Source organism: Chenopodium quinoa, unplaced genomic scaffold, assembly GCF_001683475.1.
Source record: "Chenopodium quinoa cultivar QQ74 unplaced genomic scaffold, ASM168347v1, whole genome shotgun sequence".
NCBI classification, from domain to species: Eukaryota; Viridiplantae; Streptophyta; class Magnoliopsida; order Caryophyllales; family Amaranthaceae; genus Chenopodium; species Chenopodium quinoa.
This window is the reverse complement of record NW_018743920.1, coordinates 6,082,351-6,095,431: the sequence shown is the minus strand read 5'-3', so window position 1 is coordinate 6,095,431 and position 13,081 is coordinate 6,082,351. Positions and strand designations below refer to the sequence as shown.

At 35.0% G+C, this 13,081-nt stretch overlaps 1 protein-coding gene across 1 annotated transcript; it reads right to left on the bottom strand.

Annotated features, from left to right (window-relative positions):
• Positions 1–5,288: 5,288 nt before the first annotated feature.
• Positions 5,289–13,081, bottom strand: LOC110688165. The gene is made up of 8 exons (XM_021864873.1): positions 12,945–13,081; positions 11,724–12,069; positions 11,567–11,643; positions 11,394–11,459; positions 8,034–8,282; positions 7,381–7,542; positions 6,492–6,581; positions 5,289–6,170 (listed from the first exon to the last, which is right to left on the bottom strand). Exons 2-8 carry the CDS (start codon positions 11,993–11,995, stop codon positions 5,974–5,976), a joined length of 1,113 nt encoding a protein of 370 aa, XP_021720565.1. The 5' UTR covers positions 11,996–12,069; positions 12,945–13,081; the 3' UTR covers positions 5,289–5,973.

Here is a 13,081-nt window from a genome sequence, read left to right as displayed (position 1 = left end):
TCATGCAAAAAAAAAAAAAAAAAAAAAAAAAAAAAAAAAAAAAACCCATAATTTAATTTAATTTAAAATAAATAGGAGGGTATTTTTAAAAAAAAAATAAAAAAGAATAAGAGGGGGGCTGGCTTTGGTAGACCTTGGCTAAGACATGGGGACGGGTTTTGGGAGTAATTCTCCTTTAATTTTTGCTTTTTCTTAAGTGAAGAAAAGCACCCAATCTCTTTAAAATTTTATATGGAAACATGTTTTAACTGAGGATTTCAATAAGAATTAAGAATATGAGTACTAATTTTTTGCTTGGTGGCCATGGTCAATCTTCCGGAATATTGTATGTAATTACGTACTAATAAGTTCAAGATACTCGTATTGATTATTGAAATTATGCAATGATATTGCAAAGGTTAAATTATTGGTACGATTTAATAATCAAAATAATCTTAGTTGGAATAGAGAGAAGCATTACTTATACATTTTTTTTTATTCCCTTTGCTTATTGATGATATATAGTCAAGACTTTTATTTTATTATTATTATTTTTTAACTAGAACTTTTTATTTTTTAGGAAATAACTAGAACCTACTAGAGAATTAGAGATAACAATTGGTCCCTCATATTTTAAACTGATCAAACAAGAAAATAATTTGGCTTTTCATGGCCTACTAGTTAATAGTTATGCAAAGGGTCCATATTATTGCATATAAACCAGGTTAAAAACTTATTCTAGTACAGATCAATATAGCATAATATTTCAGTTGGGTTTGCTTGTTTTTTGCGGCACTACTCTTTTTTAGTCATAACCTAAAGTTCAAACATTCCAAATTTGCGGCATTCTAGTATTTTTCTTGTCTTTATGCGCGTTGCGATTAAATTAGACTGACCCAATTAAATTACAGTTGTACTATACTACCACATACTTTTTAATGCATATATAATGTATAGTAGTATAGTTTACAAAACTAACCCAAAATAAGAAGGGAACCACATACTTTTTAATGCATTTATAATATATAGTAGTATAGTTTACAAACTAATCCAAAATAAAAGGGAAATTCTCAATGATACTTTTAAGATTTTTATTTTTCTCAATGATAAACAGCAAAAAATCAGATTATTTTTGGTAATCAACTATTTGTATTACTAATTCAATGGTGACATTAATGAGATTAATCTACAATTTTAAGCATAACCATAGTTAACAAAAGGAGAATTGACTAATATACCCTTGAAAATAAGATTTTCCTTTATATTTTTTAACAATTAAATTATTAAAATAAAAAAAACCCCACCACCCACTCTTCCCCCACCCCAGCCAGCCAACCCCTGCCACCACCCACGCCCAACCTTGATCCCTCTTTCCCCGGCGTTGGTCGCGCCCATCACCAACCCCCCTCCCTACCCCTATGAAACCCTAAACCCTCTAAAAACCATCCCTAACCCTCGAAAAAAATCCCAACCAGAACCCTAGCGATGGCGAGGGAGAGCCGATTAGGGTTTTTCAAAGGTGGGTTGATGGTTTAGGGGGTTTTGTGGGGGGAGGGAGAGGGGTTTCCGACAAGAAGTTAGGTGGTCGACGAAAGGGAGATGCGACAGGGGAGGGGAGTTCGGCGCGGCGCCGGCGCCGAGGAGGAGGGGTCGGGCGCGCCGGTGCCGAGGGTCGGTGAACGGCGGGGGTGGCTGAGCTGTTGGGGATGAGGTGGTTTTTTTTTGTTATTATTATATTGAAAATAATTTATTTATTAAAAACATAAAAAAAATCTAACCCTAGTTAAAGTTTTAACCAAAATAAATCATTAATGTTATCATTAAGCAATTCTAATATTTAGTGATTACCAAAGATAATTGTAATTTTTGTTGTTTACCATTGAGAAAAATAAAATACTTAAGAGCACCATTGAGAATTTTCCAAAAATAAAATAAAATAAAAAGAGATTTTCATTAATATACGGTAAAAAAAAATGGTAAAGTCTTAACATAGAGATAATGGTAAAGACTAAAATTCTGTGTACAATATATATATAAGCCTAAATAATCCTCATTTACACATTAGTAAGTACCAAGTAAGTACTAAATAGTAAATATTCATAGTAATTTGCATTATCCTTGTGTGTTTCATTCAGATTTCAGAAACAGCACCACCATATAAACAATTATTTCTATCTTTGAGCTCCTAATTAAACTAATCTAATCAAGGGACTTTAGGGTGATTCGGTGAACTGTTAATTCCAATCTAGCACAGTTTGGTTGGTTTGATGCTTTAAATAAATAATAGGCCAAATTAGAAAATAACACCTGCAAAAAGACCCGATTTTGATTATAACACCTTAACATTTCGAAATTTTATTATAACACCTACAAAAATTCCAAAATTTTGGTTTCACCACCCACTAACGGATTTTTGGATGGAAACCGTTAGTGGGACCCACTAGGGACACGTGTCAGTTGTTTATTGGCTTAAAAATAAAAATTAATAAAAATTAAAATTAAAAAAAAAAAAAAACCCCTAAACTCTAACCCAGCCACCAGCCCCACCACCGCCGACCGTCACTACACCGCCGGAGACCCCCCACTGTCGTTGGATTCCATTCCTTCTCCGGCGAAACCACCAACCGTCACCCCCACCAACATCAGCCCCCCCGTAAATCCCCTTCCCCCTTCCTTCTCCCCGAAAAATCACCCCAACCCTCCACAACCCTCCACGAAAACCACCTAGCCCCTTCGCCTCTTTCAGACCCACAACCAAACCACCGTCAACAACCGCTACAAGCACCAGTCGAAATTTCGCAGGTGGTTCTCCGTCAATTTCAGGCGTCAAACCGGAAGTTGTCTTAGCCAAATTCCGGTGGTGTTGCTTCGCAAAAACCGGCTGAAATCGCTGCGAAATTCAGCAGATTCGCAGGTGGTTCTCCGTCAATTCGCAGGTGGTTGTTCGGAAGATTTCGTGGCTCAAGAAACGGGCTGAAATCCTGCAGAATCCGGTGAGTTTCGTCGGTGAAATTCCGGCGATTTCACTGCTCAGGAAACCGTCAATTGCAAGCGTTAATCCGGAAGGTTTTTCGCTGCTCAACTTCAGGGCTGGGCTGGGCCTGGTATCGCCGGATTATGCGAGGGTAGGTGATGCCGGCGGCTGGGTAGGTGGTGCCGATGGTGGGGCTGGCAGGGTTAGGGGGTTAGGGTTTTTTTTTTTTTTTCTTTTTTTTTAAACCAATACACAGCTGACACGTGTACATGGCGGGCCCCACTAACGGTTTCCATCCAAAAGTCCGTTAGTGGGTGGTGAAACTAAAATTTTGGGATTTTTGTAGGTGTTATAATAAAATTTCGAAATGTTAAGGTGTTATAATCAAAATCGGGTCTTTTTGCAGGTGATATTTTCTAATTTGGCCTAAATAATATTCAACTAATCAAGTACAGGGAATTACATACATTGTTCAAGTAAAAGAATCTGAATTCTTTGATTTTTGGCCCTTTTTTCTTCCCAAATTTGCTTAAAACATAAATTAAAAAAGTACTCGCCCAAGAATCAAGACTGACTGAAGTTTTGCTTCAAAAAAAAAAAAAAAAAAGACTGACTGAAGTTTTTCAGTCCAAACAAATGGGCATTGGCCCACTCATTAGATTTATCGAGACAAACAGCTAGCTAGATCTCAACCTTGTGGTACCATTAAATTTTTAATTTAACTACTACTTCACATTTCATTGAAGTACTTGTAACTCAACTCATATTCAAACATCCATACTTGCAAAGTATGAAACAGAAAATAAACTATTAATATTGCATAAAAAAAAATAAAAACGCATTTTTATCTAGACTTTTTGCCATCTGATGCTTAAATTGCTATCTGGTTCAAAGTACAGCAAAAAAATTTAAGACACTCCAGCCAATTCAAAAAGAGAAAAAAGAAAAGTGAAAAAAGAAACAAAGATAAATACAAGTAAATAAAATAAAGGACATTACTTTAATTAGTCTTCCAAGTTATAAAGTTCTTACAATAAGAGTACCTCAAATGTAAATCCAACCAAGACAAACTTAAGAGCTACTCCGTAGTATGAGATTAATGAGAAACTCCGGAAATAATATGTTAATGAAACGAGCCTAACACAATTGACATTATAAGCTGCTTAAGTTGGCTAAGTATCCATATTAGATGGTTAGAATAGAGAAGACACATAATGACATGAACCAAAGTCATTTCAATCAAATCCATTGTACGCATGTAGAAGCATATCACACGGTTATAACATATATGAGGCAGTCCTGGCAAAATTAGAGGCAAATTAAACTAATAATATAAATTCTAAAAAATTAAATAGGACATACTTATTCATTTGAAACAGAAATAATATATGTACGTACTGCATATTATTCTCCCCTTGTTGTAAAAATGATTTCTGGAAGCAGTGAATTATTGACCAAGTAGAGCCCTGGTTAGTATGTCTAGAATATTATCCAAGATTTCCATTAATTTCTAAAATTACTTGCTGCAAAACCTTTCTTCTCCCTATGGACCACCTCATTTTAGGATGTATGGTATGCTAAACTAATTGTCATAGAATTAAGTATAGATCAATTTAATTGGAACACATTGTCAATACTCCATGCATGTTATGTGTTCATGCAGAATGCTAAGGTACCGATTCTTCAGGTAAAAAAAAAAAAAAAAAAAATCAACTTATTGTTCCTCATTTGTTATCCTCATCATTTTCATTGTCTATAATACTTTGTATTTGTTGTCAATTTTTTTTTTTTTTTTTACTTTGTATCGATATTTAAATCACAATGATGAAATAAAATTATATTAAGTGGCTTTCGTTATACTTAAGAATAATATATACTCTTTAAACTCGCCTAGATAAAAATGAATAAGACCTTGAATATACCTCGATCAGCTTTTGACATTACGAGTATTATATTTCCAAAGTCCAAGTGTCAAATAGTCGAAAAACACATACTATAATTAAATGCATTTGCAAATGGCTCCAAATATATGTCATCAAGGTTTATAAGTTAACGAGTTCAAAGGTAAACGCTAAAATTGGTTTATGCTCGATCTTTGACAACGTCTAGAAGGCAATATACTTCACGGCTTACACTTCCCCCACCCACTTAAAATTCCTTAGTCAACCATTGCATGTTACATGGACTCAATTGCAATTTGCATGTAAGCAACCAAATTCAATTTTGAATATTACTTGCGTGAAAATAGAAACATCATTTAAGTTTTGTTCTTTTTCTATTCTTCTTTTTTTGGACAAGAGTTGAGTGTTTGACACAGTTGCTGTCATTTAAATAATGGAGTACTTGTATTGTTTGACGACCATGGAAAATGGTTCCCACCAAACAGAGAAATTCCAAACCTATGAAATGACTCAACACTAAAGTTACCTTATCCCTGTAATGTTAAACAAACTTTTTGATCACCTGAAAGAACCTGCTGTTGGGTTTGCTCATAAGAGCACTATAGTTGGACACTCACAATTCGCTACGACTTGAGAGGGTCGAGGCGTGATAGATAAGCTAGTATGGAACTATGGATAGTTTGTCTAACCTCTGGACTCTGGTGTATTTTTAGCATATTATGCCGTATAATATGGTGTTATATTGCCTGACTAAATAAGAAACACATTGGAAAGTATAGCGTCTAAAAGCAGACATAAAACTCCGTTCTCAAAGATGGGAAAATCCTTTCTCAGCTGCAAGCATGCAACATTAAAAAAAAAAAAAAAATGCAGATTTTATAGCGGTATTTCTTGTTGACACTCTTTAATTTACCATCGTACAAAGAATATTTGTGTATGAAACATATACATTCTCCACTTTGTTAACAAAACTGCCTTATCTTTCTTGAAAAAACTGCCCTAACTCATCAAACACAATGTAGTACGAGTAACATTATACAAGCCAACCTCATAAATGATAAATCATACAACATTAAGTCATCTACAGAAATACATGAGACAAATATACGTGCAATTACCTTAATTTGTATCATCAGGCCCCCAAACTTCATCCCTCAAATTTTGCCTTGTAACAATACGGTTCCTTCTAGCATCTTCTTGCTTCCTCAGCTCTGTAGACCCAAAGGTTGATGGCAACTTTACCCCCAATTCTTGAGCAATCAGCCTCTGAGCAGTTCTAGCAGACGTCTTAGGTCTTTGCCGAGGTGGGTCCAAGTCTAACATTATAATGAACATGTTTAGTACAGCATACGAGTAACACTTCTTCCTTTCACTCACTCTGATCAACAGAGTACTTACACCAGAAGAACAAGTCAGCTAAAACTAGAGTACTAACAACATACAATAGGGTATGACAGCATATGCAGCTAAAAACAGCAAGATAGAAGAGAACCAAACTAGGCACATAGAAGTATAGAAATACACTGAACACTGAGTGAACACTGCTTGATAATGGGCATGGTACATTCAAAATAATGAGAGTGCGCTGAAGTATCAAGTAACACATCTAGAGAAAATTGCAGATTTAGAGATTATACCTTTGATTGAAATGGAGCCCATCATGGGGTCATCTTCCTCAAGTACCCGGACTTTGAAAGAACAACGAACACTATTTAAGGCTTCAAGAGCTGCATTTTCATGGTCATCAAAAAAGTATATTAACTGTGGCTCTAAAAATATAAACTAAAGATAATAAATACTCAATATCATACTATAATAATAAAAAAATGTACAAAGATGCAGATGTACAGCTAGGAAAGTATTGATTTCCAAACAATTTTTTTTTTGTACATGTGTGATTGAATCATAAACCTTGAATCAGATTATCTCCACAAATAACACATGCAAAGGCCCAAACAGAAGGGGAGGGGGGGGGGGGGTGAGGGATGTAACCCAGCAAAATGTATTCTGATAGCAAGTTGACAGTAACTCCTCATATAGGACGGTCAGTTTTCCAACAGTTTATCTATGCCATAAAACAGAGAATAGGAAAATAGACCAAAGTACATTTACAAATTACTGCAACAGATAAGCTAGTAGAATTTTCCTAGTATATTTTTTCGAGGGATACAACAGCTAGTAGACCTAGGCAGTTGAAATTGGCAGAAAGGGGGGCAAATCTATCTTCGTATTACAGGCATCTTCGTACATCAATGATTCACTGGGCACTCAATATAGCACCATCATTCTTTTTCTAATTCTTGAAGAATCCAATGCAAAGGAATACATGCAAAAATTCACATAATTAACATGTATAGCCTCATCATAAAATAGAAAAGTTACAATATTCATTTTCAAAATAATTACCATTGATGATTTATACTGTTCCAGTAAGGTTCAATATCAGGAAACAGAGTATGTTTGCCAGGATGTCAATAGCTTTTAAAATGTCAATAAACGATATCATACCAGACATGCCACACATACCAGTTGATGGAGTTCGAAATACACCCAGAGCAAGTGTATCTTTAACCCAACGAATTGCAAATCCACGGTCTCTAAAACCTTCGAAAAGTCTCTCCAAATCTATTGTTGTCGTACTCGGGTGGAATCCATCCAAGACAAGGACATGATGTGTTCCATATAAAGCTAACACAAAGTAACAAAATAAATAAATAAGCAGCTATTTTCAATATTTACATGCAGCACAAATATACCAATATTTAAATAAATTGCAGTGATATAGGCAGCTAATCAAGCAAACAGAATAGCATCTACTTGACAAGATAGCTTGTAGATATGCATAATTGAAACTTCTGTCTTTTTCCATAAGACTTTATAACAAACATTAACAAATTGTTTGGATAGAAGGAAATGGACAGAAAGGGAGGGAAGGAAGGAAAAGAAGGGAGCAAATCCCTTTGTTTGGATAAAGAGTTGTACGAAGGAAGGAATGGGGAAGGATCCATTTTCCCTCCCTCTTCAACTAACACTATCTCTACAAATATAAAGCTCAATCACCTCCCTCCCTTTCCTCCTTTTTCCTTCCCCTTCCTTTCAATTCCAAGTTGCTAAATCAGAGTAAAATGGCTGAACATAAATCAATACTTCTCTACAATCAACAAAGAAGTCTCACTCACATTTTTTCCCTTCCAAAATCTTTTCAGACTTTTCATGAACATTCTCATCTGATGTGTCACAGGAAATAGAGTCGTTGATTTGCTCATCACTGTACATTCCTTGTTTCTTATATGTGAAGGTTCCCCTCCCACGTCTGTTTGGGACCTTCTTCTCCACCTCTGTGTCATACAATGTAAGCTTTGAAACCTCTGGCAAGCATTGTGCAGGGAGCAACTCATCTGGTGCACGATCTGCTATAGCTTCCCAGTCTTATCGCCAAGGAAAACAACATTATAAAAAGTTATTCACCATATAATATCTAACAGAAAATTGTATCAACAACAGAATACAAGATCATCAGTCCCTGAAAAAAATACAAGTCTTTCACAAGGCAAGAATTACCATAATATATCACCAATTAAATCCACGTTGATAAAAAAATAGAAGTGTCTTCTTTGCTAAGTGCAAACTGTTCCTTCTACAACAGGAAGCTAAAGTCCCATTAAAGAAAGAAGATGAAAAATTTATCAACAATTTCCTTGGTACCAAAGTAATAGCAACAATTTGACTTTTGCACTATCAATACACAAACTTTTGCCACTTTCTTTTACTAATATGTACAACAATGTTTTTATGTAAAATGTCATTAGAATAGTCTTAATGTATATTATCGCAATATCAACTTTAAGAGTAATTTTACTAATAAAAAATTAAAGTATCTAATGATGAAAGTTGAGCCCCCCCCCCCCCCCCCCCCCCAAGCGCCCCCAAAAAAAAAAAAATCCTAAGAAAACTAATATTTTGCTAAATGAGGGTGCGATGTTCCTTTGGTGCTAAAAAATGCCAAGTACGGGATAGGGTCAAGGACAATGATGCTGATGCCAATGACCATTTGGGTGTTAGTGCTCCAAGGCATGACCATGTTGTTGGCATAGGCTTGCCTTAGGGACAAAGCAAGGGAATAAAAGGCCTAGGACGGCAAGACAATGCAAGGCCAGCCAAGGCATCACAAAACATGATAACGTAGGGTGGGTCAAGGCATGAATGAGATGATTCCGGGCACTATGTAGGCGTTCCAAGCCCTTTGAAAAACCCAAGAATAACATTAATGCATAATCTGGTCAAGTCAAAAAATGTTCTCCAAAAGCCAAATTTGAAGGCTAAAATACATGAAAACAGACTAATTTCGAAGATTTCAAAACCCCGTGTTCAAAAGTCACAAGATCATAGAGGACGAATCTTGGGTCATATAATGTTGTTTGGAACCATAAACTGCCAGTAGTCAATCACATAAAATCCCATGGTGACCTAAAGTCAAAGAAAGGAGGCATAAGTTGTAAACGGATAAATTAATAGTTTAAAGGCAAAGGAGATGGTTCCAACCACCCAGATAGCCTCCTAGGTTGTCCTAGGATCCATGGGAATCACCCAAACCTCTTTCCTTTCCAGATCCAAAAAAGTTGAAAATTGTCCAAAACTGAAAGTTAGACGCACACTTTTGGACCTATTTTCGAGACCAATGTCTAAAACTTTCGGGATGGTAGAGGATACATCCTGGGGTCAAATATGTTACTTGGAACCATATATGCTCACTAGTCAGTCATATATTAGCCCATAGTAGCCTTGAGTTAGTTAAGAGTGAGGTGTATGTACTTGATATGTACACTGCAGCTAAATTGACGATTTGAAGGGAAAATGGACACTTCGGGAACATAAGAATCACTCCAACCTCTTCTTTACTTCCCAAATAATAAAAAAAATAGTCGAAAAATGTTCAAAACTGAAGGCTATATTGGACAAATTTAGGAGTTTTTGAGACCAATATTGTAATATAGGGAATGCATACCAAGGTAAAATAATATTGTTTGGAAACATATATGGCGTCATATAAAGTCTCATGATGGCTTTAAATAGAAACATAAGTTAAAAACGACTAAATTGATAGTTTAAATGCAAATCCAACAATTCCTATCACCCAAATGGACTTTCAAGATCGTGGGGTCCACGAGAAACACCTCAGCCTGTTTTCTTTCCTACTCGGGAAATTAAAAAATGGTCCCTAAAGAACTATAATCCATGCTTTTGAGCCAATTTTGGAAATTTTTCCAAAATTGAAGTGAATGAGTGGGTTGTCACCTAGGGTCATATAAGTTGATTTGGAACCATAAGAGGCATATCAATAGGTATATAAAATCCCAAGAATGAGTTTGGTTAAGCTATGCGACTATTTTGGAATTATGTTGCGTTGGTAGTGCAGAGGCGCAAGAAATAGTGTTTATATTACCAACTTGGCATCCCGGGGTCCTTAAATTTGTTGGGAATCTTTCATCTTCCTAGGTATTGTGGATTATACCCAAATTTATTACTTATCATAGCATCAATGTATTATACTATTATACTATATAACTTATGTCAAGCAAATTATTTGAGTCACCAAAAGCAACCAAAAAAATTGCATAAATCCACAATAATTGAAATAAGATTTCTTGAAAAGTTGAAAGTAAGATACATAATTAAGGAGTACTCACAAAAAATTTGTTTGAGTTCAGCATTATAAGGAAGTTTAAGACAATGGAATTAGTTACCATACTAGCACACTCTAGCAGTTTAAGGAGTACTCACAAAAAATTTTAAAAAATATTTATAAAGTTCCTCTTCAGCAAAAAACTGAATACCTTTTACCATAGAGCTATAATGCAATTTAGTATTTTGAAGTGTTATAGAAGAAAAAGATAACCAAATATCAACATTAACGCTGGTTAGATCTCAATTAAGCACACTGATTTCTTCAATTGCTAAGCTAAGCAGCACAGTACAGGGGAGCCTCTTTCTTAACACAGTTCAATGAAAAATCCTGGGTAGGCCAAATCTAGGATCAAAACTCAAGATTAATGTTATCAGCAGTGTTGAATGTTTATATCAAGAAAGCTTAGCCTAATTAAGCTTCATAAGGGTTTTAATAACTCAAGATCAGAAATTGAAGTGTACCGCAGCCTTCTGTACACATTGTTTAGTTCTTCCTCAAGAAATCTCTGATAAAATCCACTTTTAATCTGATTTTTCTTCATCAATAAGCATAATCAACTTAGTGTGGATAAGGTCCAGCAGGGAGGTAACAAAGAGAATAATGCTGTTTGCGTGGAATCCCTTCATTTTTGTATCATTAAGTTGTTTGAGTTCAGCATTATAAGGAAGTTTAATAACTTTTCGGTGTCCTTGCTAACTACATTCATAGTCTTCATACTCCCTCTGGACTAAGAATTTAAGTCATTTTACTATGGTCACCACAACAAATTGAATTTATAACAGAGCACATTTCTGCAGACTAAGAAAGCACCTAAAATGACAGAATTAGGTTAATAGCAGGGAGCAAATTATACCGTCATCTGAAGACTCCTGAGGAGCTACATTGTCAGTTGAAGATTTTGAACATAAGTCATAATCCCCTGCCATCAAAGCAGACATATAACTAATCAATCAAATATGTAACTTTTAAAGGAGGCACAGGCCGCATGATGATTTAACGTTTCAAATAACAAAATAAATACTTTACCATCTCTGGTTAAATTAATCCAAGGCAAATCATTGCTATTAGAAACCCCAGATTTTTCTTCTGTTGCGGAAGTTTCACTGAAATAAGGATTAAAAATATCAATACCAATCCAATTCTAAAATTACAATTTAAAAGTAAAATGGAAGGAAATACTGACATAAAGGAAATAGAAGAAGGTGAGAGGGAGCGGAGGTTGATGGCTGAAGCACGAGATCGAGCGTCATCAGATTTGAGAGAGAGGCCTTTGCAGGAGTAAAGCTTGGCCACTTCAAGGAGTGCAGAGGCTAATTGAAGCTGTGAATCTGATGAATTTAGGGTCTCGAGCTTTAAAATTAGGGATTCAAGGAGGGATATTGCAGCCTCTATGTCTCCGGAATCTACTAAATCTTCCACTTGTTCACTCCAATTCTTCTCTGCTTCACTCTCCATGTCCTCTTCCGTTCTTAAAATTTTGGGAAGTGGCGGAACCCTTATTGACAGTAAAATCAATGCAATCTTCCTATCTGAAAAAAATAAGACAATAATCACAATTGATATAAGAGACCTTGATACTTTATCGTAAGAATCACGTCTTACCAAATTAATTGATTCAACATTATTTTAATATTCTTCCAAAATTATGACCAAATTTATCCTCAATATATCACTTTATTGAAATGCAACTACTTAAGAAGTCCATTTCATGACTAATTGACTAAAATTTGACATTTGTTATATTAAAAGGCCCTATTCAATTTAGCTAATAAAAATCAGTTTCAGCGGTAATCAATTCTGATAAGAAAACCACATTCAAACAAAAACACCAAGTGAATCAATACATAAGTTCAGATGAGTAAATTAAGTTTGCATAATCAAGAAATCAATTTTGATTAGCAAAAATCTATTGAAGCTTACAAAATCTGTGCATGAGTACATCAATGCGAGAATTATTGATATCCCACAACAATAAATTGCAATTTGAATTGAAAAGTAACGAACAATAGTAATCTAATCTAGTTAAACAAGAATTCGCCATATTAAACTTATAATACCAATCCATAATTGAAGCAAAGTAGAATTAATAAAAAATTTAGCAATAGTATAGCTAAAATCACTGTATTTATCACTTGTAAAATAGAAATTTAAAATCAATTTCAATAATTATTGTTGAAATCTAGCAATGAACCTTATGAATTTAACAATTAACAACACTGGAACTAAAATAAATGCAACAACATAACAATCAACAATAATTTCAAGAAGAACAAACATAATTCAGATAATATCATATAATTAGGTGCAAAAAGACGATCCAAAGTCAGAGCAGAATCAAAGAACATACAATATTAGAAAAGAAAATTTGTATTTCGCGGTCAAGAAAAGGGGAAAATAAACGAACCACTAAGCGGCTTCAGAAATTCAGAATGAAACGGCGGCGTACTAAATTTCCCGGTGACTAGTTGCCGGAGGTCGGAGAATTTGTCGTCAGAGAGAGAAATTAGAAAGACAGTTAAAAAAAGATTTGGAATCAGAGGG